Consider the following 25489-nt stretch of genomic DNA (forward strand, 5'->3'; position numbering starts at 1 on the left):
GTACCTGGCGACTGCCCCACATAGGCCTTGAACCCGCGATCCAGTGGTGGAGGGCTATCCTGTTTTTAAAGAAATTCCTCGAAAACTGACTGTAGAATTATTCTGATTAGTGATGGGCAATCTGTTTAAAGGTGGGTTTTTTCTACACTTCCATTATTTTTTTTACATTACCATCAATCATATATTAACAATAAATGACTTTCAATGCAAACTTTACATATATTTGACACTTCAGTTCAGTATGGAACCAATTATATCGATTATGAAATTGGTACAACTGATGCATACATCATACAGGGCAAAAAAAATGATTTTCATCAGCCATAACAAATTCTGATCATTTCCATATCCTCCTAAGTTCACAACATTGATTTATTTCTATAGATGTATTGACAATGCCTATATGCTGTAATCTATTACCAAGTATAAAAATGAATAAATAGGTACTCAAATTGGCCTAAGACTCTATATTTGAACATACAGGCCTGAGCAATCGTCAAATTGATTTCAGAATGAGGTAATGCTGCTATTGACGGAAACAAAATATTTCACCCTAAAATCTCGATAATAAGCCTGATCTGAAAATAGGCATATTTTGAAAGTAAGCCCTGGATTCCTTGCAGTCAAATATATCTTGATAAAAAGAAGTCTTTGAAAATAGTCAACCTAAACAGGTTTACAAGTAAATATAACTTCACATGACTTACTATTGCATCAATTTTATAAGAAAAAAAGAGAAATTAATTTGATTTTCTGAAGAAAATTGTTATTTTTCCATGCAAAAAAAAGAAGGACTGGAAGATAAGCCACTGATGGCTTACTGCCTAAATGATTTCAAAAATAAGACTTCATTGCAAATAAGCAGGCTTCGAAAAGAAGCCTGGGTTTCCGTACTAAAATGAAAATAAGCCAGCTTTGCAAATAAGCCTTGGATTTCTTTCTAAAATGAAAATAAGCAAGCATTGAAAATAAGCCTGGTATTTCTTTCTAAAATGACAATAAGCCGGGGCTTCTTATAAAGATTTTAGGGTATTTATTCCTGGATCTTTTTATCAATTAACTTATTCACAGCACAATAATTAATGGCTCTTAGATATTATTTAATGGCTCTTAGATATTATTTAATGACCAAACATATGTAGTTGATATATAGTTTACTTTGGTGAGTGGATTAAAAAGTATTAAATCAATGCTATGTTTTAAAGTGAGTCAAACGTTAACCCATCTGGAATATATTCGAGTCAAATTTAAGATGATTATAAAAATGATGGTTTTTTTATATATATATATATAAAACATGATGTTTATACTAGACATTATGTATCTCTGTCGGAGAAATTGTTTGATAATTTGGGAAATTACCTTAGAAAGTGGGTTAACATAATTCATCCAAAAATTGTGTTAGCGTTCATCCTTAATCCTAGCTATATATATCACAAATATAATTACTCCAGGCCTTTTGGATCATTGAAAGAAACTATTTGAAGTTTTTAAAAGATACTAGACCTAAAACTGGGTGAAGGTAATTTACTTGAACAAATCTGATAGCCATCCTAGATACAACCCAATCATTATCAATGTAGGCCTTTTTAATGTTCTTAAGAAGAAGTTGTTTAATTTTTTAACATATTTACCCCCATGACCTGTGAAAGAAGGTCAAGGTCAATCAATTGGACAAAGCTGACAGCCTTTCACTTCAGAAAGCAAAAGGCACACTATCAAAAGATTTGACAAATATCTTGTTTTTCAACTGGTTATAGAGAAGAATTGGAAAATGTGAAATGATAATGCATAGCACACAGAGATGGACAAACACATTGATGGCATTAGGTCACAGTGTTTGGCTCTGAAGACCTAGAAATATGGCAACATGAAATACTGAAGTATACACATTAAGTAATATATCGTCATAATAAATAATCTTAACCTAATTTGTGGTTCTAGGACAAATAAATATGTTGTTAGCTCATAACATGCAGTTCTATCTTTGTACTCGGGACACTTTTGAAGAGAAAAGAAGGTCTTTTCTTGACGAATGCAGAAATGTTGTACATGACCATTTGCTAAGAAAAATGCATTTTTCAAATTGTCCAACTTTTGGGCTCGATTACCAGGGTTCTCCTGTATAACACTACATGATCAATGTATGATAACGTATGACACCATGTATGACAATGTATATTTACCATGTATGACATTGAACATTAATCATGTATGACATAGTATATTGGCCATGTATGACATTGCAATTGTGTCACAATGTACAATTGTCTTTCTGGAGCAATTTTCTTTTTATGAATTTTCTTCTACCATAATAAACAGGCCAAATTGTTTGTTTTTGTATAAGACTTATACTGTCCCACTAATGTTCAATTGTTGCATTGTCCAATCTATACACTGCTGGCCAGCTGTGCTAGTTCTTGACCTATACACTGCAGGTCAGCTGTGCTAGTTCTTGACCTATACACTTCATAGTCTGGACACTTTTGAAGAGAAAAGAATATCTTTGAAATGGTGACTTTTCTTGACGAATGCAGAAATGTTGTACATTAGCATTTCCTAAGAAAAATGCATTTTCAAATTGTCCAACTTTTGGGCTAGATGACCAGGGTTCTACTGTATAACAATACTGTATAACACTACTGTATAACACTACTGTATAACACTACATGACCAATGTATGATAACGTATGACACCATGTATGACAATGAACATTACTCATGTATGACAATGTATAATTACCATGTATGACATTGAACATTACTCATGTATGACAATGTATATTTACCATGTATGACATTGAACATTACTCATGTATGACATAGTATATTTACCATGTATGACTTTGAACATTACTCATGCATGACATAGTATATTGGCCATGTATGACATTGCAATTGTGTAACAATGTCAATTGTCTTTCTTGAGCAATTTTCTTTTGATGAATTTTCTTCTATCATAATAAACAGGTCAAATTGTTTGTTTTAGTATAAGACTTGTACTGTTCCACTAATGTTCAATTGTTGTATTGTCCAATCTATACACTACTGGTGAACTGTTCTAGTGCTTGACCTATATACCGTTGGTCAGCTGTTCTAGTGCTTGACCTAAACACTACTGGTCAGCTGTGCTAGTACTTGGTCAACTGTTCTAGTGCTTGACCTTTACACTGCAGGTCAGCTGTTCTAGTACTTGACCTATACACTGCTGGTCAGCTGTGCTAGTTCTTGACCTATACACTGCTGGTCAGCTGTGCTAGTACTTGACCTATACACTGCTGGTCAGCTGTGCTAGTTCTTGACCTATACACTGCGGGTCAGCTGTTTTAGAGCTTGACCTTTACACTGCGGGTCAGCTGTTTTAGAGCTTGACCTATACACTGCTGGTCAGCTGTTCTAGTACTTGACCTTTACACTGCTGGTCAGCTCTGCTAGTTCTTGACCTATACACTGCTGGTCAGCTGTTCTAGTACTTGACCTAAACACTACTGGTCAGCTGTGCTAGTACTTGACCTATACACTGCGGGTCAGCTGTGCTAGCAATTGACCTATACACTGCTGGTCAGCTTTGCTAGTTCTTGAACTATACACTGCTGGTCAGCTGTTCTAGTACTTGACCTATACACTGCAGGTCAGCTGTTCTAGAGCTTGACCTATACACTGCTGGTTTTAATATGATTTTTTAGGATTTGTACTAAAAGGTTAATTTTTTCGTATTTTTAGCTTTGCTAGCCATGACACTTAGTCCGATGGTAAGAGAGGGGTTGTATTTTTCATGGAAAAATTGTCACTGCGAAAATCACGAAAAATTAGAACCCCACTAAAACATGACTTTGACAGTATCAGCACATGCACATGTTGGTTTCAGAAAAGGGTTGATCCACTAAATGACTTTCTTACTTAAATTGTAGACCGAGGTACATGCATTGGCCAATACAAGTTTGTTTACAGTGCTTCACACTAGCCAAGTTGTGTTAACTATACAATGTCATGAGACTTGGCCATTTTTGTTTCCTCTTCAACATTTTCTGGTTTTGTTGAAGAGCTGTCCTGTGTCGTTTCACTATCCGCTCTTTTGTCTTTTTCCAGGGTGTCCGCACTTGTTACTGTGAAATCCCCGACTCTGTCATATATTATCTCTTGGGATTTCTCTGGTTCCTTTTCCTCTAGTTCTGGCAAGGCACCAGCACCAGGAATTTCCACGGTAGAAGGTGTTTGAGAAGAACAAGTTTCTGAAACCCCAGAAGCACTAATATCAATACATTCGTTAATAGGACTTTTACTTTCACTTTCACTTTCAGTGTCTGGTTTTTCTCCATCTGAAATTCCAACATTTAAACTTTCTGACGTTTGAACTTCTTCTTGATTCTTCTCAATCTCTAAAGCATCAGGAAGCGTCAAGTCAGCCGACGACTGTTCTGTCGTAGACGACCTAACTATGTCCTTATTTTCAAGTTGCACACGAGGCTGGACGTTGACTTCGGGTCGTGCTTCAGCAATCACATTTGCAGCTGTGCCACGAAACTGCTTCTTCTGTTCGTCATCATCAATACGTTCCATCTGAGAAGTAAAATATAAAATTTGATAATGACTTGCATACATTTTTTGTCCTCAAAATTGTAGTTCGTCATGATTCTATAAAGAAGATGTGTCACCCAGAATGGACCTCATACATTTGCATTACAACAGGAACCCAACTTTCAGTTTATAAAGTGCTTTATATCAACCAACATAGATTTTATACTCCAAAAGGGTGATTCAATGTTTTATCAAAAGCTGCCTTATGGCTCTTGATAAGGAATCTTTTGACAGCGAATTTTTTATTACTCATTTGACTGTTGTCACAGATCTTCTGTCTTCACATTGAGATTCAGTGAAGAAGCCAAGTTGGGGAAAGAATCATAAATTAATACCTCTTGATCAATCTCCTGCATGGATTTTTCCATACTATCTGCAATTTCCTTGAAAAACTGGGCATTCTGACTGGTGTTGTCAGCAAGATTGGGGTCGAGAACACTGTAGCCTGGCCCAAGTCTCTGGTACTTCCTCCCTTCTTCACTAGAGTTATTCCCCTTCGTAGAGCTCTCCGTAACCATTTCTTCAGGTATAGCAGTTTCATGTTTGCTAGGACTACACATTGTCTGCATATTTCTGACAGTATTGTGATGGTTGCCATGGTGATGATGGGTAGTCATGTCTTGAATGTTGCTAGGCATTCGTTCAATATTCATGGCCTGTAAGGAATGTCCCTCACCAGAAAAGGCCGCCTGTCTTTTAGTGTCATGTTTAACAGCTCCACTGCTTCCGAATGTTATCTTCTCTTCCTGTTCCTTCAGCTGTGCCACTTTTCTATCAACGCCAGGTTCTACCTGGAAATGGCCATAAGGTTCCATGCAGAGCTCAAGTCTCCCTTCTTTGGCATTATAACGGAAAACCTACAAAGGACAATCAAGACTTTATAATATGATGTTAGTACTTGAGCATCAAAATTATGACTGAACAATAATCTTTCTTTAATAACATACAATAACTCTTTTTATTTCCAGAATCTGTTGAAAAATATGTACTTAAAAACTGGTATTTCAGATGAGCATTCTAAGATATCAAATACTCTCCAAGAAATTTGAAAATATGTGTTCTAAAATCAATATTGCTCATTATTAGATGATGAACAAGAAATTTTGAAATCAAAACTATAGAAAATGCATTTTTTCTCTTCAAATTCTAAATAACAACAAAACAACTATATGCATAATAATTTCTTAAGAATGGAGAGAAATGATGATGAAATGAAAAACTGTACCTTTCCTTCGAGAGACGGAAGCTGGCAGTGTTTACCATCCACCAGTCCGAGATCACGCTCTACCTGTTTGTAGAATAGACCCCCAACAGAGAACAGATGAGGCATGCTCTGTACCTGGGTCCAAAGATCCTTGCCAGAAATGGTTGCCATGATCGCGAGCGACGCAATACTGGCATCTAAAGTGTCATTAGCTGTGAAGTTAGAAACAAACAATAAAGATTGGGGACATAATAACAATAGCGATATAGCATGCAAGATAACAAAAAAGCATTAGTTAATAACAAGTGAACAGCTCAAAATAGTGACAAAGTACACCATAATAAATTAATAGCATGGTATTGAAGAGAAATGAAGTTGACTCATGCATAAAACCTTTAAACTTAAGGATCCCTGTCCAAATGCAGGTCAAACACTAGAGAGTTCACTGTTGTTTTTACATACCTACAGTAACCTCCCCTTACTTTCCAATGTATAGTTACAGATTTTGAGGAGGGGTAAGGAGATCCATATTATGACTACAACACTGACACACCCACAGGTCTGCAAGGGCCCCGACATGTGTTGACAGTAACACCTCCCAACCCTCAGTTTATTTTTAGTGAACTTGACCTTAGAAACTTATTCCGTCTTTGCGTATTGCAGAGTTATCTTCTCTTGCGAGCAGGTATTGATTGTTACGTCATTTGTTTGCGAGAGTAATGTCATCAATTTTTGAGAAAACGACGTAATTTTCTCACACAAACCAATGACGTAACAATCAATACCTGCTCACAAGAACGATTACTCTGCAATACGAAAAGACGGAATAAATTCCTACATATCACAGTGTAAAACCATGCTAAATCTTCAAAAGATTAGAGTCAGGATTCCGAAATGAGGACTGTACTCCCTATGATCTATTTTTAGTAAGAGTTGCCTTAACCTTAGCCCTTTGAAATTTTTTAAAACCCCTATTGCACATCTACATTTCACAGTGTATCACCATGTCAAATTTCAGAAAGATTTGTCTTTTGGCTTCCGAGATAATCTCCGGAAACAAAAGTGTTGACCTGTGACAGACAGAAAGACAGACGGTCATTGTGATAACTATAGAGCACCTGCATATCTGACGTATGGCTCTAATGGTTTTACCACAAGTATAGCAATATTGATCCTAATGGTTTTACCACAAGTATAGCAATACTGATCCAAATGGTTGTACCACAAGTATAGCAATACTGATCCTAATGCTTTTACCACAAGTATAGCAATATTGATCCTAATGGTTTTTACCACAAGTATAGCAATTCTGATCATAATGGTTTTACCACAAGTATAGTAATACTGATCCTAATGGTTTTACCACAAGTATAGCAATACTGATCATAATGGTTTTACCACAAGTATAGCAATACTAATCATAATGGTTTTTACCACAAGTATAGCAATTCTGATCATAATGGTTTTACCACAAGTATAGTAATACTGATCCTAATGGTTTTACCACAAGTATAGCAATACTGATCATAATGGTTCTCCAAGTATTGCAATACTATTGTCTGACTCCAGGGCTTCCCAACACTGGCAGTTCCTATCAATCTTTTTATATATATTTATATGTATAAACTTATCAGTAATATATATATATATAATATTTGGCTGGGGGAAATAAAATATTTGAAAAAAAAAAAAAAAAAAAAAATGTAATATTATGAATTTTCTGTAATATAGACATGTGACAGTTTAAGAGAGCCATTGGTACGTTAGTTAGTAGTGTTGACGACGCAAACAACAAGTAACAACCTTCCTGTGCATTCTTTAGACTCTGTAGGAGGGTATCGGCCGAGGCTTGGTGGGTGTCCTGTTCAAAGTGGCTCCAACTCAACCGCGGCTTGCTTGCTGCAGGCGAGGCGGACACAGCACCTAAAATAATCAAACCATTCATTTTTAAATGGAAAGAGAAACATATCACCTTATATTTCAGTCTGTGATTTCAAGAAACAGAAAAGAAAACCTTTAAATTAAACATATTTGATGTATATCTAAGGACAAACCGATTGTAGCACACCAGTCCTAAAACATTGTGTATTACTGTAAACCGCGGAAGTTGTTTATAATTTTGTGGAGCTTGATCACAGGGTTTAAATTTTGTATGACATTGTCAGGTATCAATATTGCGCTCATGAGGGAAATTTTGTATTTGATTAACAGAGAAGTGTTTTATAATGTAAAATACAATATTCAATAGGTGTTTTATCTCTATTATTCAGCAGTAAAAGTAGACAGGTCATTCTTGTATCTGTCTATATTCACGATATTAACTTTCGTTAGGTATTTAATTTCATGCTATTAATGAACGCTTATATACCGAAATTAAATCCCCCTCCCTGCAAAATAATTTTACCATCTCTAAAGTTGTGTACTAAGTCATAAGTAGTTATTGACGCCCTTGTTATACAAAACAAATCAAAAGTCTTTTTAAAATCATACAAAGCTTCAGTGTCCCCATGACCACTTTATTAACATAAATTATACAACTTTGAAACATAAATCACAAAGCAGAATAACAGACAGAACTAATTTCATTTGAAAAATTACATTACTAAACTCATCACCTTTGAATTAAATAAAAAAAAACAAAAAAAACTTTGATATACTTGTGAAATGCAATAAGATACCACTAATTAGTTTACAAGGTAATCAGCCTCTAAGTGAAGTGACCTTGAACACTTACTGAACGACTTTGACCTTCCCGCAGGTAACACAGGGTCAGGCAGCACCTCTAGAGCAATCTTGTCTCCGTGTTGAAGGTTGATAATTTGATCTGAATCTGATTCAGCCGGAGGCTTAAGCTCCTTCGGTGGAAACCCAACCCTGATTTTCTGTCGGTGGGGAGGGACATCAACAGATGATTGAATCATTTGTTGAAGGTCATCAAAAGTCAAATCCTTCTCTAGGGTCAACATGACCTTTAAAGAGAGAAAAAACACCTCTTAAGTATTTTTCTATAAAAAGAATGCTAAAATTCAGAAAGTTATTATGGGGTGTTTACAAGAACCTTCTACTTAATGATTAAAGAAGTGCACAACCTTTATTTGGCGAAATCATGATTTAGTTGCTTAATATAATGCATGTTTATTCTGTACAGTGTAAATTCCTTCTGCACTAAGCTTGATTCTTTAGTTATATTAAAATCAAAAGGACATCACATTTCTTCCAAAACAAAACTAGTCTTTGAGTATAAGCAACAACTCAGTCTGCAGAAAATTTTACCTTAGAAGAATTTACATATTGTACATACATTAATTAGCACATTATCCAATTTTAACATATTAGCACATTATCCAATTTTAACATATTAGCACATTATCAAATTATAACATATGAGCACATTATCAAATTTTAACATACATTTTTTATGTATAAGCACATTATCAAATTTTAACATAGTAGCACATTGATAAATTAAAATATATGCAATAGACAACAATATTCAGAACTTTAATTGATGCAATCATAATTTAGTGCAATATTTAAACGATGAAAGGCACTAAAAACACATTAAATTATTAATTTTAAAATATTAATGTTAACATTAGATATTACGGAACCAAAAAAATTTGCTGGTTGCTTGTTTTGCAGAAATATTGTTTCCTAAAACAAATTTGCAAAAACACCCAGGGAAAAAACAACATTTACACCATCTTCCCAAGTCAGTACTGGTCCAAATCTGCCGTGTTTTGTGAAGAGTTCAAAATAAATGTCTGTAAATTAGTTAAGAATTGATATCTGCACTTAAAACAATATCATGTTTCCCCATAAAAGAAGGCAAAAATATTCATAAAATGTTCAGAAGAAAATTCGACAACAAGGACTAGGGCGTTAGGAATGTACATTATTACCTGTCTTCCATCAGAAGTTGCCAAGCGAACCTTTTTCTGCCTATTCTTCGTTGCTTGTGTAGTTTCCATCGGAACATGAGAAGGGCTGACATTTTCTGTTTTCTTCGCAGTGATATCAGATTTTGACTATAACAACAACATGACTGGTGTGATTTAAGGTTCAGTGAAATTTTGGGATGTTTCAAACTTTGCGGAACCATCGGGAAAACTATAAATCATTGAGCCTTCGACTCAGGAATGTTGAACTTCAAACATCTTTGAGATCCTGTATATACTGCGTAAGTGCAAATGTGATCGTTAAGTGAGGGAACACGAGGCAGAAATTGCATAATTTGCGTAAGAAGTCAAACATAGTTTCAGTTGTAAAGAGGCAATAATCCTTTGACGCCCAACAGAATACTTGTACACTATGATAAAGATTTATATTTTTGAATTACTGAGGCTTGGGCCAAGATTCTGTAACATCCCGACCCTGCCTTGTACATCAGCTGGGATTTTGATAGCAGCAATCATAGCCCTCGACTGAGATAACCCGAATTCACCCAGTAACACTATAACAGGTATATACATGCAATAGATTTTATCAATAAAAACTTTTTTTGAATACAACTTTGCCCCAGTATCACTAATATTTTAAGTCAGCCTCAATTTTGTTTTTAAATAACAAAACAGATAGTATCAAGGTTGTCACATTTGCATTTAATTAATACTTTCAATACATTTTTCGAGATAAATTTGACTGACCTTTTTTGGACTGGACTTGGCGGCTAGGGCAGCAATCTCCTTTGTCTTTCTCTGTTGATGTTTCGGAGCCTGACTCTCCACTTGCTTACGAACATTTTTCTCCGTCTCACTCATGGTCAACTCCTCTTTGTGTAGGGTTTTTTGCTGAAACGTACAAAAATGTGTGTGATGTCACAGATTCATGCTAGTTTCTACATGTTGATTTCCATGCATCATGTCTTGCATATTGATTTGCTTCACATCTTGATTCATCAATACATTAAATTAAAATATTGCTTGATTGTGAGATAATTTTATTTGAACAATTATATTTTTAAAAAAAAATAACAATGTTTAAGATGAATTCCCAAATTTTGATTCATATGGGTGTTGGAGTTGTTTATATTTTTGTTCGTTTCAGAGTGATATCTACCGGTACGTAACAAAAAATCCATAATAAATCATTTACCCGTATATTCACAGCAACTCGTCATTTTCTTATATACAATTAATAGTCTAAATTAGTGATTGCAACTTTGGATGACCTTTACCTTATAGCCTATCATTATGAAATTGGATGACCTTTACCTTATAGCTGGTCAGTATTAATTTGGATGACCTTTACCTTATAGCCAGTCATTATAAATTAGAAGGACCTTTATACCTTATAGCTGGTCAGTATGAATTGGATGACCTTAACCTTATAGCCGGTCATTATGAAATTGGATGACCTTTACCTTATAGCTGGTCAGTATTAATTTGGATGACCTTTACCTTATAGCAAGTCATTATAAATTAGAAGGACCTTTATACCTTATAGCTGGTCAGTATGAATTGGATGACCTTTACCTTATAGCCGGTCATTATGAATTTGGATGACTTTTACCTTATAGCCGGTCATTATGAATTTGGATGACTTTTACCTTAAAGCTGGTCAGTATGAATTGGATGACCTTTACCTTATAGTCAGTCATTATGAATTTGGATGACCTTTACCTTATAGCCATGCCAGTCAGTATGAATTTGGATGACTTTTATACCTTATAGCTATTCTGTATGAATTTGGATGACCTTTACCTTATAGCTAGTCTGTATGAATTTGGATGACTTTTACACCTTATAGCTGGTCATTAAGAATTTGGATGACTTTTATACCTTATAGCTGGTCATTATGAAATTGGATGACATTTACCTTATAACCGGTCAGTATGATTTTAGAGGGTATATCAGATGACCACAGAGGGTCATCAGCCATGTCAACATCCTGTGATCCCTCGGCTTCCTCCAGTTGACTGGTCTCCTGACTGGCAGTGTTGCGTAAGATGGTGTCGACTACCTGTTGGACAAGTCGTTCACTACCAAATTCACCTGCAAATAGAGTAGATACTCATTATGCAATTCATCCACAAACGAAATTACAGACACACAATTTAACACACAATGAATACATCTCCAAGCATTATGCAAACACGAAAATATTTTATTGAATATCAAAGTACGAAAACATTGTCAATATATTGTTGATAACTGAACTTAACACATGACACTACCCAATGTATGTACAAATATTTTAAGAATATATAGTAAAACCTTTTTATACTATCATCATTTGTCATTTTGACATTTAAAAGGGGTTTGGTGATAAATTGAGGGACACATAAGAAGAATTTTTCAAGAAAAAAGTGACATTAAAAGAAGTTGGCAGGAAGCAGGTGGCTCATGAAATGAGGGACATGAAATCGAGGTTAGACTGTAAATATTCTCATCCATTACTTGATTTCCTGGAAAATGTTTCTGGACTAGTTTCTGTGGGCCATGAAATCGAGGTTAGACTGTAAATATTGTCATCCATTACTTGATTACCTGGAAAATGTTTCTGGACTAGTTTCTGGTGGACATGAAATCGAGGTTAGACTGTAAATATTCTCATCATTACCTGGAAAATGTTTCTGGACTAGTTTCTGGTGGACATGAAATCGAGGTTAGACTGTAAATATTCTCCTCATTACCTGGAAAATGTTTCTGGACTAGTTTCTGGTGGACATGAAATCGAGGTTAGACTGTAAATATTCTCCTCCATTACTTGATTACCTGGAAAATGTTTCTGGACTAGTTTCTGGTGGACATGAAATCGAGGTTAGACTGTAAATATTCTCATCCATTACTTGATTTCCTGGAAAATGTTTCTGGACTAGTTTCTGTGGGCCATGAAATCGAGGTTAGACTGTAAATATTGTCATCCATTACTTGATTACCTGGAAAATGTTTCTGGACTAGTTTCTGTGGAAAATGAAATGGAGGTTAGACTGTAAATATTCTCATCCATTACTTGATTTCCTGGAAAATGTTTCTGGACTAGTTTCTGTGGGACATGAAATCGAGGTTAGACTGTAAATATTGTCATCCATTACTTGATTACCTGGAAAATGTTTCTGGACTAGTTTCTGGTGGACATGAAATCGAGGTTAGACTGTAAATATTCTCCTCATTACCTGGAAAATGTTTCTGGACTAGTTTCTGGTGGACATGAAATCGAGGTTAGACTGTAAATATTCTCATCCATTACTTGATTACCTGGAAAATGTTTCTGGACTAGTTTTTGTGATACTTGGAACACGTTACTGTTCATGGTCGGGTCTGTCTCATACTGGAACCAGGCCACTTTCTCCTCGACCACTTTACCGTTCCACTGTAGGGTCACAGGGAATCTACAGGTAGAAAACCGCTCCAATAATTGCTATGTTCGTGTACGCCTACAGGAAATACTTTTGTGCAGATATATACAAATCAAAATGCATTTAAATTTTCTCTTGATATACACCAAGGCTAATAATTCAGAAGTAATAATTATACAACAGGCTCAAAAGCCTTAACAGTCGCCAGAGTTTCAGTATTGTTATTTTCTTTGTTGTGACGTGAAACAGAAACAACAGGCAAAGTAGGAAATCCTAGGAAATCAGTGAAAATTTCAATGGCACAAAATTTCCACAGCATGGAAATTTTGACTTTTACAGTATATGGTAAAAACCTTGCTAAGTGAACTCTGATAAAACCAGATAACATTTAACCCTTTCAGCCCTAGGTAACTTTAGTGGACTAGTCTACCATGCATTTATAGGGATGAGTTCATTATGGTCTATAGTGGTGGAAGGGTTAAGTGAAAAGTTGTTTTCCTTTATTCAGAACCTTGATAAAAATGGATATTTCGCAGTAAAAAGTATCTTGACAAAAAACCACTGTGCATCACACTAACTACATCATACATCTCTGGAATGTTGTCGTATTCCTTGCCGTCCCAGTAGTGTTTGAAGCCGCAGGCACACCTGCCAGATGTAGACCGGGCCAATGTACGGTCGCCGTTAAAGTACTGCACACCCCCATCGGTATTGACCAGACGCACGCTGTCACTGAAGACAATAATTTTATCATATGAGAAAATTACCTCAATGTTTTTCATGTATTTTTTATCATCTACAAACTTTATTACCAGTAAACTCATATACATGGTAAATGCATTGTCTTTCGTCAAGGATTTCTGTAATGCATGCATATAAGAATATATGTATAGAATTTCCTGTGGAAGAAGGAATATGTCTTCAGTTTAGTCTAGAAGTCCCTTCAGTGTATAATAAACTTACCCTTCAGAGTATACCAGGCCATAGACTTACCCTTGGCAGAAAGAGCATGTCTTCAGCCCAGAAGTTCCTTCAATGTATAATAAACTTACCCTTCAGAGTATACCAGGCCACAGAGTTACCCTTGGCAGAAGGAGCATGTCTTCAGCCCAGAAGTCCCTTCAATGTATAATAAACTTACCCTTCAGAGTACGCCAGGCCATAGACTTACCCTTGGCAGAAGGAGCATGTCTTCAGCCCAGAAGTCCCTTCAATGTATAATAAACTTGCCCTTCAGAGTACGCCAGGCCATAGACTTACCCTTGGCAGAAGGAGCATGTCTTCAGCCCAGAAGTCCCTTCAGTGGATAATAAACTTACCCTTCAGAGTAAGCCAGGCCATAGACTTACCCTTGGCAAAAGGAGCATGTCTTCAACCTTGAAGTGTCTTTATCTGGGACCAGAATGTCTTTTTCTTTGTTGTACATGCATGTCACCCCTATATAGGAAACACCAAAAATATATATGGAAGTTTTACTTTATACACAAACAAAGTATGTATCAAACATGTCGCAACGTTTCAAGACCGACTGGTCCCTGTGAACCTCAAATATAGCAAATAATTCAACAACCAAATTTTAAACAACCAACACAAAACCACCTACTTACGAACATTCCATGAAAATTCACATATAACAACCAAAATACAGACAAATTCTAAACAGTCAATCAAACTACCGCCAATCACTGCAAACCATGAAAAATTATACTTCAGTAACAGAAATATATGATTTGTCCTTACAAAGGCCACCAATGGGCAAAAAAAATACCATCTATAACTGTCTCAAAATAGTGATTCTTGATTTGATCACAATCTCATTAAGAAGCGTATAGAATCATTTTAGTTACCAGGAGTTTATATTACAATAACAAATATATCAGCAGTATTTGTCACCTTGATATGGGAAGACGTATTTCTTGTCCGTTAGTAGATCCTTGTGCGTCTTAACTGCAAGGTCATACAGACTGCCCCCGCGCCGGAACCACTCCGAGGGAAGATGATACCTAAAAACAAAATATCAGAAAGTCAAGGATCAAGATTCACCTGAATCATTCATGGGGGTAGGTGGTACCGGTGTAACACAAATTCTTATCAACATATTGGAATCAATGGATCAGAAAAAGATTGGATAATGTCTTGAGGAAACGGCCTAATGTCACATGTGCTTACCGGTACTAGTGTTGAAAATTGTTCGCCAAAGTATGATTGGTCATGATCATCAACTTCTAATCAAGTGACTTATAATGGTTTACAATTGATAGATCATTGGTAGGTAAAAAAAAATTAGACTTTATTCAAATAAATATTGGAATAGGCATTTAAATTTGTTTTCCTTTTCATTCCATACAGTTATTATACCAAGTACATGCATACTATCTTGAATACAAAGCAGTCCATCAAAAATCACTCCACACAAAGCTAGTTTGTTTATCGACATTTGCCTTTCTATGTTTGTTGTGTTTGTATTGAAACAACAGTTCTGATTGGTCGGCCAATGTTATGCAAGATATTTGGTAGCAGCTTGTTTTGCGACCATTTTGTCAAAAAGTGAACAAAAAGCTGGGTTTATCAAAGTTACTGAAGATCACTATGTCAGATTTTTGGCAGTAATAAGTTTATCTTGCGATCATTTTGCCAAAAAGCAAACAACAAGCTGGTTTGTCAGCTGTCTTACTGAAGATCATTTTGTGTAAAACCTGAAGTTAGTTATGATCAGTAATGACACACAAGGACCTATTTACCATTTTTCATGTTCAAACAGAAAGATTTTGACAAAATCAATACGTCTGAACTGCACTTAAGTACCAATGTTTTTGCAAGACATAAAAGTTGAGGGTAAAATCAGACATAAATCACAAATTCTGACTTTTTTTTGTGGCAAGCCTCCAACATTTTGAGAGTCAAAAGCCATTTTAGGAGGTCATATATACTCCTATATGGAGGTTAACGAACACTGAGTGCATATACTGCAGTGTATCCCTAATCAGGGCCTGGTCATGTGTGTGCATTATACATGTACCTGATCAGGGCCTCACAGGTGAGACATCGGTACAGAACATGCTCCTCTATGGCAGTTTTTGTTGTTTCTATCACTTCTTCCAGTTTAACCCCGACAATACCTACAATAAAACATTGTATGATCAGTTGCTGTAGTAATTTTTTATAATAGGTTTTAACTTCTAAATACACATCAACTAACAGAAGTCGCCAACAACAACAAAATTGAAGATTATTCAAGTACCAGTGTGTTTAAGAATGATTTGGTGAAGTAATTGGTTTAGCATTGTTTCATGAAAGGACACCCTCAAAAATACTTGAGATTTTTTTTGTGTGTGAAAATTAATTCAAATGAAAAAGTTGAGTCAGCGAGACACGTTATACAAGGCTGTCATCATCCTTCTTCTTCCATTACAAGGATCAGAACTCCAAGGTTGGAGTGCAATTGACCCTGGGAGGTGGCACTTCAAAGAATATATGTTTGTAATATTTAGGTATAAAATTAAAACCTATGTACATAGCGAGGAATGCGAAAAATGAGTAGAGATACTGCTGGTAACCTTCAGGTGAGGACTTGAAAGAAGGTAAATCCTCACTAAGGGCCAGTGACGTTCGTAATGAGTTCCAGGTGATACGCTCACTTTTGCTCTTTCTGCACCCCTGGAATATTTCATAGCAAAATTGAAGGCACAAAGACAGCTGTTTCAGTGGTCTCAGGTAAAAAACACTTGACCAATTGCTAGACTGATACCTGTCCTTTGAAGATTACAAAGGAGCGACACACGACTTCAAAGCATTTTTACTGTTACGTGATCGCGAGATTCTTTTGATGAACATCAAAGGATCAAACTAGTCTTCTTGTCTCATCCACAAGGTGGCGCACACTGAGCCTTCAAATTTGCTATGAGATATTTCAGGGGTGCAGAGAGCGAAAGTGAAGGTAACCCTTGGAGTATCGAGGATGGGCTGTCATAACATTTCTTAAAATGTTAAAAGTAGATTCAGTATTTTGTGTACCTGAAGACTTGTACAGGAACTGGTGTACGTCAGCCACAAGCTGAGGAGGCACGCCATTCTTCTGTACAAACACTTCGTCCATGGCCGACACCAGCTGACGAATGTACTTGTCCTGTGGGGAATACATTTCTGGTTTAAATTTCACACTTAAATCCCAGTTGTTAGCAGTTTAATTACATTAAATGATTTTCAACAGAATATTCACTGTGCTACCAAATTCTGACATGCTACAAAACAGGGAATTGTAATAACTCTGTCCTAGGAAAATATACCTATATTTTCCTCATTTTTTAAAATTCCATAAAGAACATTAATATAATACTATCTGTGTTGCTTGGAACTTTAACATAAAGATTTATAAATTTATGATGGCATGTAACAAAGTTTCATTAACTTATTCACCCCTGAAATTTCTTAATGAACTATTCCAACCTTTGAATTGGAAGAGTTCAAACGTGTCTTCAGGGGTGAATGAGTTAAGACGTATTCTCTTAGATACATTTCTGCGGATCATTGAATATGTTTGAACGGAACTGTGTTGCATACCATCATAAATGCTAATTGATTAACTCATTCACCCCTGAAATTTCATAATGAACTATTCCAACCTTTAAATTGAATGAGTTCAAATGTGTCTATAGGGGTGAATGAGTTAAAGATGCGTATCAATCCTTAAACACTGTTTTTAGCATCAGTAAGTACTTACTGACAAACACTTGTTCCCTCCTACTCTGCAAAGGTCTGATTGGTCAAACTCTATGTACTTATCAATCAAATCGGAAGGAACTCCCCAAGCTCGTTGGATCATAGATCGAGGTAAGTTCGGCAGATTCTTTCCTGCAACAATCAACAGTCAAAATCTCATACCTGATCTGGAACCAAGTTGATCTTAAATCTGGAAGGAATCTTAATAAGGGTTTAAGTATGTAGATATGTAGCAAAAACAACAGTTGAGATATGATAAATTTACAGGAAAATGCAACAAAAATCATTTGTGAATCAGAAATTATACTATCATATAGCAATGCCAGCAGCTAAGAGCTTATGCCATACCGTGGCATCCGTCGTCCGTCCGTACGTCAACAATTTCTTTAAACGACTTCTTCTTCTTAACCACTTGTTGGAATTAAACTAAATTTGACTGGAAGCATCCCTAGGTGGTGGGGATTCAAAATGTACAAATGGTGGGGCTGACCCCCCAGGGGGCTGAGGGGCGGGGCCAAAAGGGGTCAATTTGGCCATATTGCTTTAAGCGACTTCTTCTCTGGAACTAAGAAGTGGATATCAACCATATTTGACTGGAAGCATCCCTAGGTGGTGGTGATTAAAAATTGTACAAATGGTGGGTCTGACTCCCCAGGGGGCTTAGGGGCGGGGCCAAAAGGGGGCAATTTGGTTATATTGCTATAAACGACTTCTTCTGCAGAACAATGCCGTTTATATTGATCATATTTGGTCGGAAGTATTCATGAGAGGCAGGGTTTCAAAATTGTACAAATGGTGGGGCTGACCCCCCGGGCTAAAGGGTGGGGCCAATAAAATTTATTACTTGGAAATGGTTGGGATCCCCACCATATAACCATATATACAATTGCTGAGTATAAAGAGAAGAATGCACATTTGCTTCCAGGATGTCCGTAGCGTCTGGCCCCACCCTTGGAGACATAGTCCCTGGGCCATAACTTGAAAACGGTGGGGATCCCCACCCCAAAACTATATATACAAATGCTGGGCATAAAGAGATGAATGCAATCATGATATCAGAATAGACCCTGGGGTCTGACCGAACCCCTAGGGACCTAGTTTCTTAGTCACAGCTTGGAAACAGTTGAGAGCCCCAACCTATAACCGTACATATACAATTGCTGAGTATAAAGAAATGATTGTACGTCATATGCTTCCAGGTTGGCCTTGGGGACTGCCCCACCCTTGGAGACTTAACCCCTGGGTCATAACTTCAAAATGGTTAATATCCCCACCCCAATACTATATATATAATTGTTAGGCATAAAGAGACGAATGCACTCATGATATTAGAATTGTTCACAGCGTCTGCCCCACCCTTGCAGACTTGGCCCCTGGGTCATAACTTTGAAACGGTTGAGATCCCCACCCCAAAACTATATACACAGATGCTGGGCAAAAAGAGACAAATGCAGTCACAATATTAGAATCGATCCTGGGGTCTGGCCACAACTCTAGGGACCAAGTTACCGAGTCAAAGCTTGGAAACAGTTGAGATCCCCACCCCATAACCATACATAAAATTGCTGGGCATGAAAAATCTAATATAGCTATGCTACAAGGATTGGCCTTGGTGTCTGTCATATTCCCTTGATCTCATTTGGAGAATATTTTGCCATGATTGCTTAGGTATCCAGGTGAGCGATACAGGCCCTCTGGGCCTCTTGTTTTCAATATTAAACCAATATTCATACTAAAACTAGAATTTTTTTTACCACACATGCACAAAATTCAAGACTATAAGACTCTTCATGCCCAGGGGTGTAGGATAAGGAAATTCCACCAAGGGATTTTCAAATTTGGTAAAACCAGAGGCTTTGCCGAGGGTGGAATTTCCCTATCCTACACCCTTGGGCATGAAAGAGTATTTTTCTCTCATTCCAACAACCAGAATAAGCTCAGAAAGCGTTTTGACTGGCTACCATTTTGAAAATAGCAATTTTCCCCCTCAGCTTTTTTGACGAAAAACAAATCTGTCAGTGAGATTTGGCATATCCCATATTAGCAAACAATGTTTGTGCAAAAAAAAAATCTCATCTTTTTATCGTGTATGGTAAATATATCGTAAAATAACCACATTGCAGCATCCAAGTTTTCCAAATTCGTGACGTCACGTCATTGTTGAGCCATAGTGATGTCACATCACGTGAAATGGGGTGTAATTAAGATAGAAATTTCCTACACCCCTTTCTTACCCCGAGCTGGACAGCCCTATCTTACACACACGGAAATGAGAGAGATTTGTTTCCTTTTCAAATGAGCTCAATTAAGAATTTTACAAACATATTACAATGTTGGTCTAAATTAGAAGAGATAGCTTGGACCCTTACCTTTGATTCCTACGAGAGGAATGTAATGGTTGTGTCCAGCACTGCTCCAGGCAATACACAGTGGTTTGTTGAGTGTACCATCTCGACTCTTGCAGGCTTCTGGCTCAACAAGGGCGGGCAAAAAAACACCTGACAAAATTCACGGAAAAACAAATCAGTGTAGCACTAGTACTTTAACCATGCATATATAATTGTCTACTGGCTTAAAGTAAAATATCTTAATTGATGAGCAAGTAAAACAAATAAGTTGGGTTTTAAACCAATTCATTCATTGAAGCAGACAAAATAGGACATTAACATTTGTTTTTCTATATTGTAAAGTCTGAAAATGAAGAGTTGCTCATTCCCACAGAAACATATTTTGCAACAACAACAAAATTGATTATGTGCAAAATTTGACATTTACAGGCAGAATAACTGCACAGTTATATATAGTATCAGACCTAGAAGATTTAACTTCTATTATCTGCCTGTTACACTGGAAAACCCATTATAATGGTAGTTTGTGAATAAAAGCTATAGAAAGCTATAGAAAGGAGGCACGGTAGCTAGTCTAGTGGTAGGATGCTGGGCTTGTGACTGAAAGGTCGAGTCACGGCACTGTTTTGTATCTTTGAGCAAGATACCTTGCTCCGCTTATTCCAGTCTACTCAGCTGTAAATGGGTATGTGGGCGGGCCATGCTAGAATTGTTGAATGCTAGTTATGAGCATCGAAATGGCAGCACCGGCTGTATGCATGCTCCCCAGGGAGTTGAGAAAGATATTTGCTGGTTACAAAGGCCCTATATAACCTCGGATAATAATTTGTGAAATGCTTTGAGACAACGTATGAACTAGGTTGTGATAAGGCAGTATATAAGAGCCTCAAGTTATGATTTTTAATTAAGGTTTGATAAAACTCTGAAAATAACCTACCAGAATAGTCTCCTGAGCTCTGCATGCCAAGGTAGGAATCCAAGAGTATGACAGGCCTATGGAGAACGTTGGCCAGACCAAACACATGAATGTTTCTAAGACCCAATGGTTCTCCGTCACGGGGAATAAAGTCTGGATCACATTCTCCAATGATATAATCCCACTCATTGGTGTCTATGAATTCTCTAAAATGTTCCTTGTACCGGGATAAATTTGTCTGGAAATGGTCAGCTAAATTCAGTCGTAGAGCATGCCAGAACAATTCCCTGCCGACCAACGCTCGGGAAACAGCATGAACAAGGCAATGTCCATCTCCATCGGCGTGTATAGGGACAAGACGTTCTTCCTGGTCATTGTAGATTTTTAGTTCTTTTAGAATGTCTGCTAAGTATCTTACACTTCCAGATCGATCTCTTCCGTACCCAATCACCTCCAAGTTCTCCTCCTCAATGAGGAAAGCACGATCACCGAGAATCTTTCCACAATTGAAAATGTCTTGCTGTGAAAGTTCTTTGAGAAGTTTTGCCTTCCCTGTTCTCTTGTCCATTCCATATCGTGTCAGAATTGGAGAAATAGATTTACAAACATAATTTGACAGGCCAAGAACTTTGACATCATCAGTTCCTTTCTTAGGCTTCACATTTCCCAGGAGGATGTTTTTTAAGATGTTGTGTAATGCTACGCTAGGATTAGTGACTTCAGCGATGTTTTGTAGCGATGTCTGCTCATGTCGTTTTCCACAGCCTGTGCATTCCACACTCTTGTCATAGGCAGGAAAAAACAATTTGGCTTGACACTGCTCATCTGGACAAGATCCACAGAGAACCTTGCCATCCTCACTCCTCTGTCTAGACAAACCCTGCATACTGATGTCTATTTCAATCGACCTGTGTTCACGTATCTAGTGATGTCAACATTTTCATTTTCAATGTCTGGAAAAAAGTACAGTTCATTATTAATTATAACAATTAATCTATAGCAGAATTAGAAATTAACTTATTTGCCCCAAAATATCATAATGAAGTGGTCCAACTTTTGAATTGGAAGAGTCCAAATGTGTCTTCAGGGGTGAATGAGTTAACAGTAGATCCACAGACAATCACAATGAAAACAAATAAATCTACAGTAACAATTTCAAAACCTATATATACAGAGGTATTTCTGAAGATCAGATCCAGCAATATGCAGGATTATTATGATACATGTATTAAGTATACGTTCATATCATAAGGATCCCTGTCCCACTGCAGGAAAACGATAGAGCCTTAATTTAAAAGCCTTTATTTGAACATGTATGCATGACTGGACGAGGGTACTTCCATTGATCTGGTAGCTCAGTAGGTAAAGTTAGAGCTTAAATATTATGATCAGATGTCAGGGTTTGAAACCTGGTCTAACTCTTTTAAATTTGCATTTTAAAACTTTAAATAGTGTTGTTGATTTTTTAAACTTCTGCTTTCATGTTATTCCTAAAAGTTTCCCAAGATATTGTTTGCTTTCAGAAATGTGATATGTTACCCCTTTTTGAATATTTCACGTCAAACCCACATTACCTCATTACTGAAGTGCCTTCTACCGGCAAATGTCGTTTTAAAAATATATCAAGTAGTTGGGAGAGAGATCCAATCTTCCAAATGTATCAGCAACATTCTATCACCAATGTTTGCTACCGTACAAAATTGGCTGTGACAGAGTTCACCCATTACTAATATATGGGCTTTCTACATGCTTCAAAGTAGCTGATGAAGCTCACGATATTATCTATGTTACCAACTACTTTCGGTATTTGCACATAGTAGTGCTTTAGGACCGTGTAATTTGATTGTGGCATCGAATTTTAAGGCTTTCCATCCCGATCAGAGGTTAAATTGTATGGTTACAAGCGAAAATGATCAAACGTTCTTTGAGAAATAGATTCCCTTCTCGATACAATGGTAAACCATGCTTATCTGACTTACATCTTGTCTTGGAGCTATAGTAGTCATGCCAGAAAAAAGTTTCCAATGTGTGGTTACGCTTTTCAGTGGATATGGGATCTAATTATGCTACATAGATATACCGTAATATCTATGTTGATGACAGAAATTATATATTAATAATATAATAATATACAACATTTATATAGCGCCCTATGTAATTTGTAAAATTACTCTAAATTAAAGCGCTTTACAACATATGGATAAAAGTATTAGTTATAATTGTGAAACAAAAACAAGACTTACAATCACTTTTATACTGTATCAGTGCACTCATATTTAAGATAAGTTAAGTTTATTTCTGGTTCAGGACTATTAAAGTTGTCTATACGAGACTCTCAAATAAATAAATAAAATACATTTGTCAAATACTTCTGTAGCGGAACTGGACTGGGTCGTCGGCGATCAGATAGCTCAATTTTTAGAGCATCTATCTATAGTTCGGAGGGTCCCGGGTTTGAACCCTGGTCTGGCCATGCATTTTTCCTCCCCTGTTACACTTCTATCCAGTATACATGAAAATTGATGTCTACAATGTGATTGTTGCTTTGTAGCTGAAGAAAAGTTTCTGGTTTTTCCAGTGATTGTCTGCTTATTTTTTTAAAAGAATTAACCTTTAATGCTATTGCTCTGGCAGTTCATTCCAAATTGTCACTGTTATGATTATTTTAATGTGTTCTCTGCCACTGTGGTGATCAGCGGCATCTTTCCATAGTTTAAAAGCAATAAAACATTTGTTATCATAAATTTGAATTATTACAATAAACAATATTTCTGCACCTACTCAGTGATTTTTCAGGCTATTTTGGGAAAAAATACTTTTCTGGAAATTGGGAAAATTTAACGCGAAAACAGATGTTTTTTGGGGTAAAATAATTGTGTTACAAGGGCTTTTACAGTAAAAAATTACCAAATCCCAGGACTTCAGGTTTTGTTTAAGGGTAGCACAGAATTTAATTTATAATTGGCAAAGAAGTATGAAGCAACAATACATTGTATAATATCCATGGATAAAAGTGTCTAATGCTGCGGTCTTGTGGTCTAGATTTTTGTGGAGATACCAACGTCGGTTCTGTCTCGACAAGTTGAATCAGACCGACACGCGCAGGTTCTGATAACGTCTGTGGTGGATTTTTGCATTTAAAGAGATCAGGCAGGCTTTTGGAGCCCTTTAATACTGTCCGATAGCCGTATTTTTTTGGCGTAGTATTTGCCGTTGTGAGACAACGCCATATTTAACAGTGATTCGTGATCAGCTAAGCATTTGCAGACGACTTGCATTCTATACGCAAAAACAATGACAGGGTCAAAATGTCAAAAAATCGGTAATCAGTTGGGAATTTCAGCAGGGGCAATTGGGAATTATTTTGATGAAATCTCATTGGGAATGGGATCGGTATACGTACTCGACCCCATTTATATAGGCTGAAAATCACAGCTACTATACAACATTTTTACCAGTGAATAATTAGAAATTACCAATTGGGTGAAAAGTTCACTGCAGAGTTTGAAAATAACAAAAGTGTAACATCATATTTCATGTTAAGCAAGCACACCTATCACACAAGTTCAACTAAATGGGGCATATGGTGATACAGCTGTCAAAATGAGGTCTTTCCTTACAGTTCAGTCTGTAAACAGAAACCATAAATCATATAATAGAAAATCTAGACTTGTCCCAAATTGTTGATACATACAAGTTATTTATAGCAACATGTCATCGTGTATATTTAAAACACTTTGTGCAAAAAAGCATCAATTCAAAACTTAAACAAAACAAGATATCATCACTCAAACCTCTAACCAAATATGTGTGTCGTTGCCACAAATGGGCGGTAAAGTTTCAGTTATTTGACCCGTAATCTGATTGAATTAATATTAATACTGCTAACGAAAACCTAATAGATCTATACAGTATCGTCAATGAAGCTAAATCATGCATAAAAATTGAGATCTACTGATCTTCTCATTCTTCCGTTATAGCTAAGATCTCCCGTCAGAGTATAACATTGCTATACAGTATACATGTATGCAATATTTGTTGTCAAATATCAATAGACCCCATTTGTAAGACACTTTACCATTTCTTCTCCTTGCAATCAAACGTCAAAAAACCCGAAGGAAATGTAAACAAAGTTTTGGTTCATCAAGTTTGCTATTACATTTTCTTCGAATTTCCAGTGAGTAAAGTTTTATGTGTCGAGCAAAAAGTGATAAATCATTCAGTTTACCTACCGTCATGTGACATTCGATTGATATGTCATGTCATCATTCATAAAGTCTAAGAATCCAAAACGGAGTTGTTTCGATTTCATTCATAACCGGAAGTATTGTGATATGTCATACGCCGTGAATGAATTCTTTATTTGCAGTTGGATAATAATATTATAGAAAATATAAGTTCACATATTTTTTTCAAAATATATC

At 36.4% G+C, this 25489-nt stretch overlaps 1 protein-coding gene across 2 annotated transcripts; it reads right to left on the bottom strand.

Annotated features, from left to right (window-relative positions):
- Nucleotides 1-25384, bottom strand: LOC110445472 (deubiquitinating protein VCIP135-like). Of its 2 annotated transcripts, XR_002462362.1 has the most exons (19): nt 25298-25384; nt 21087-22018; nt 20171-20299; nt 17803-17933; nt 17097-17208; nt 16102-16201; nt 14976-15085; nt 14432-14519; nt 13671-13814; nt 12982-13115; nt 11600-11775; nt 10429-10572; nt 9685-9810; nt 8517-8751; nt 7586-7705; nt 5804-5994; nt 4914-5435; nt 2461-4560; nt 1-2425 (listed from the first exon to the last, which is right to left on the bottom strand). XR_002462362.1 is itself a non-coding variant. In XM_021490122.1 (18 exons), exons 2-18 carry the CDS (start codon nt 21949-21951, stop codon nt 3979-3981), a joined length of 3909 nt encoding a protein of 1302 aa, XP_021345797.1. In that variant the 5' UTR covers nt 21952-22018; nt 25298-25384; the 3' UTR covers nt 1-3978. The 2 variants fall into 2 exon arrangements, 1 of the variants encoding a protein (XP_021345797.1); XM_021490122.1 differs by having other exon boundaries at nt 1-4560.
- Nucleotides 25385-25489: the final 105 nt, after the last annotated feature.

Source organism: Mizuhopecten yessoensis, unplaced genomic scaffold, assembly GCF_002113885.1.
Source record: "Mizuhopecten yessoensis strain PY_sf001 unplaced genomic scaffold, ASM211388v2 scaffold2307, whole genome shotgun sequence".
In the NCBI taxonomy this organism is placed as follows: Eukaryota; Metazoa; Mollusca; class Bivalvia; order Pectinida; family Pectinidae; genus Mizuhopecten; species Mizuhopecten yessoensis.